Source organism: Apaloderma vittatum, unplaced genomic scaffold (genome assembly GCF_000703405.1).
Source record: "Apaloderma vittatum isolate BGI_N311 unplaced genomic scaffold, ASM70340v1 scaffold41190, whole genome shotgun sequence".
In the NCBI taxonomy this organism is placed as follows: domain Eukaryota; kingdom Metazoa; phylum Chordata; class Aves; order Trogoniformes; family Trogonidae; genus Apaloderma; species Apaloderma vittatum.
Genome location: NW_009696978.1, coordinates 390 through 1,673, shown reverse-complemented (window position 1 = coordinate 1,673; position 1,284 = coordinate 390). Strand labels below are relative to the sequence as shown.

General features: G+C 59.4%; 1 protein-coding gene across 1 annotated transcript in view; it reads left to right on the top strand.

Annotated features, from left to right (window-relative positions):
• Positions 1–18: 18 nt before the first annotated feature.
• Positions 19–1,284, top strand: part of MISP (mitotic spindle positioning) — a gene marked incomplete at both ends in the record, with an annotated part of 1,651 nt that continues 385 nt past the window's right edge. The window contains 2 exon segments of the mRNA XM_009876714.1: positions 19–361; positions 364–1,276. Coding sequence (XP_009875016.1) covers positions 19–361; positions 364–1,276 — 1,256 coding nt within the window.

Here is a 1,284-nt window from a genome sequence, read left to right as displayed (position 1 = left end):
CCCAGCAGCAGGGTGGGAAATGGCTACGGCTGGAAAGCGAGGTCAAAGTCCCCCTCGTATTTCCTGGATGGTGGAAGAGATGTCTGGACCCCATCCCCAGACAGGGAGTCCAAGCTGGAGGTGGTGAGGTCGGGAAGCCTGTATGACCTCAGGGCTTACAGAGGTGAGACGAAACCCTCGAAGCTTTATGATGAGGATGAGCCAGAGCAGGACAGGGTCCCTCCACCACACATCTCACCCGAGAAAGCCCGGGAACTTGCGGATGAGAGGAGGGAGGTCATCCGGAGCCAGGTGATGAGGAAGAGCTCCACCATGGCTGAGAGGTGGAGCTCCATGGATGAGCTGAGCTCCATCAACGCCGGCGCGAAGGCAGGCGCACCGGCAGCTTCACCACCAGCTTCGCCGTGTGCTTTGACAAGCCTTCCTCGGGGAGGACAGCGACGCCAGTCGACCCCGAAAGCGTCGATACGGAGCAGATCAACTTCTCTGCTGCTCGGCAGCAGTTCCTGATGCTGGAGAAGAACAGCCCGGGCTCTTTTTTCAGCCCAGGGCAACAGGCCATGTCTCCTAAGCCAGAGTCAGCAACAAAAGTCTCCAGGCAGGAGTGGCGTAGCCCTGAGAGGGCCACGAAGGCTGCGAGAGGTCACGGCAATGCCAGCGAACCCAGCCAGGGTGGGACAGACGAGACCGTTTATCAGGTTTATAGTGTGTCCTACAAGATGCCTGTGAAGGAGGCGGTTTATGCTCCCGGAAGGTCGTATCCCACTGGGAAAACATCCAGCTTGACTAAAGCATCTTCTAGAGAGGACCTGGACTCTGGCTTGGGTGAGATGTATAACGAAGCCCATGCAGGCTACACCAGCAACAGCAGCACATCCAGCGAGATCGTCAATGGCCTTGGGGATCTGAGGGCTGGCAGCGACAGCCTGGCCAAGGAAACGAAGATCAGCAAGGAGACACCCATCGAGCGGGAGATCCGCATGGCGATGGAGAGGGAGGAGAACCTCTGGAAGGAGAGGGGGATCCAGCGGCTGGACTCCGGCAGCGACGGCAGCGAGCTGGTGGAGATCCAGACCAAGCCTGTCCTCTCCCTGCACAGCTCTCCGGGGCCGGGCAGGAAAGGGAAGGACAAAGGCCGCGCTTCCCTTTACGTCCAGAGGGAAATCGAGCAGGAAACCAAGCGCGAGGAGGATCTGAAGAGGCAAGGGAGGCTGCTGGGGACATATGACAGGGGGACACATCAGGAGCTGGACGAGCGCAGGAGGGTGTTCGAACAGGAGGGAG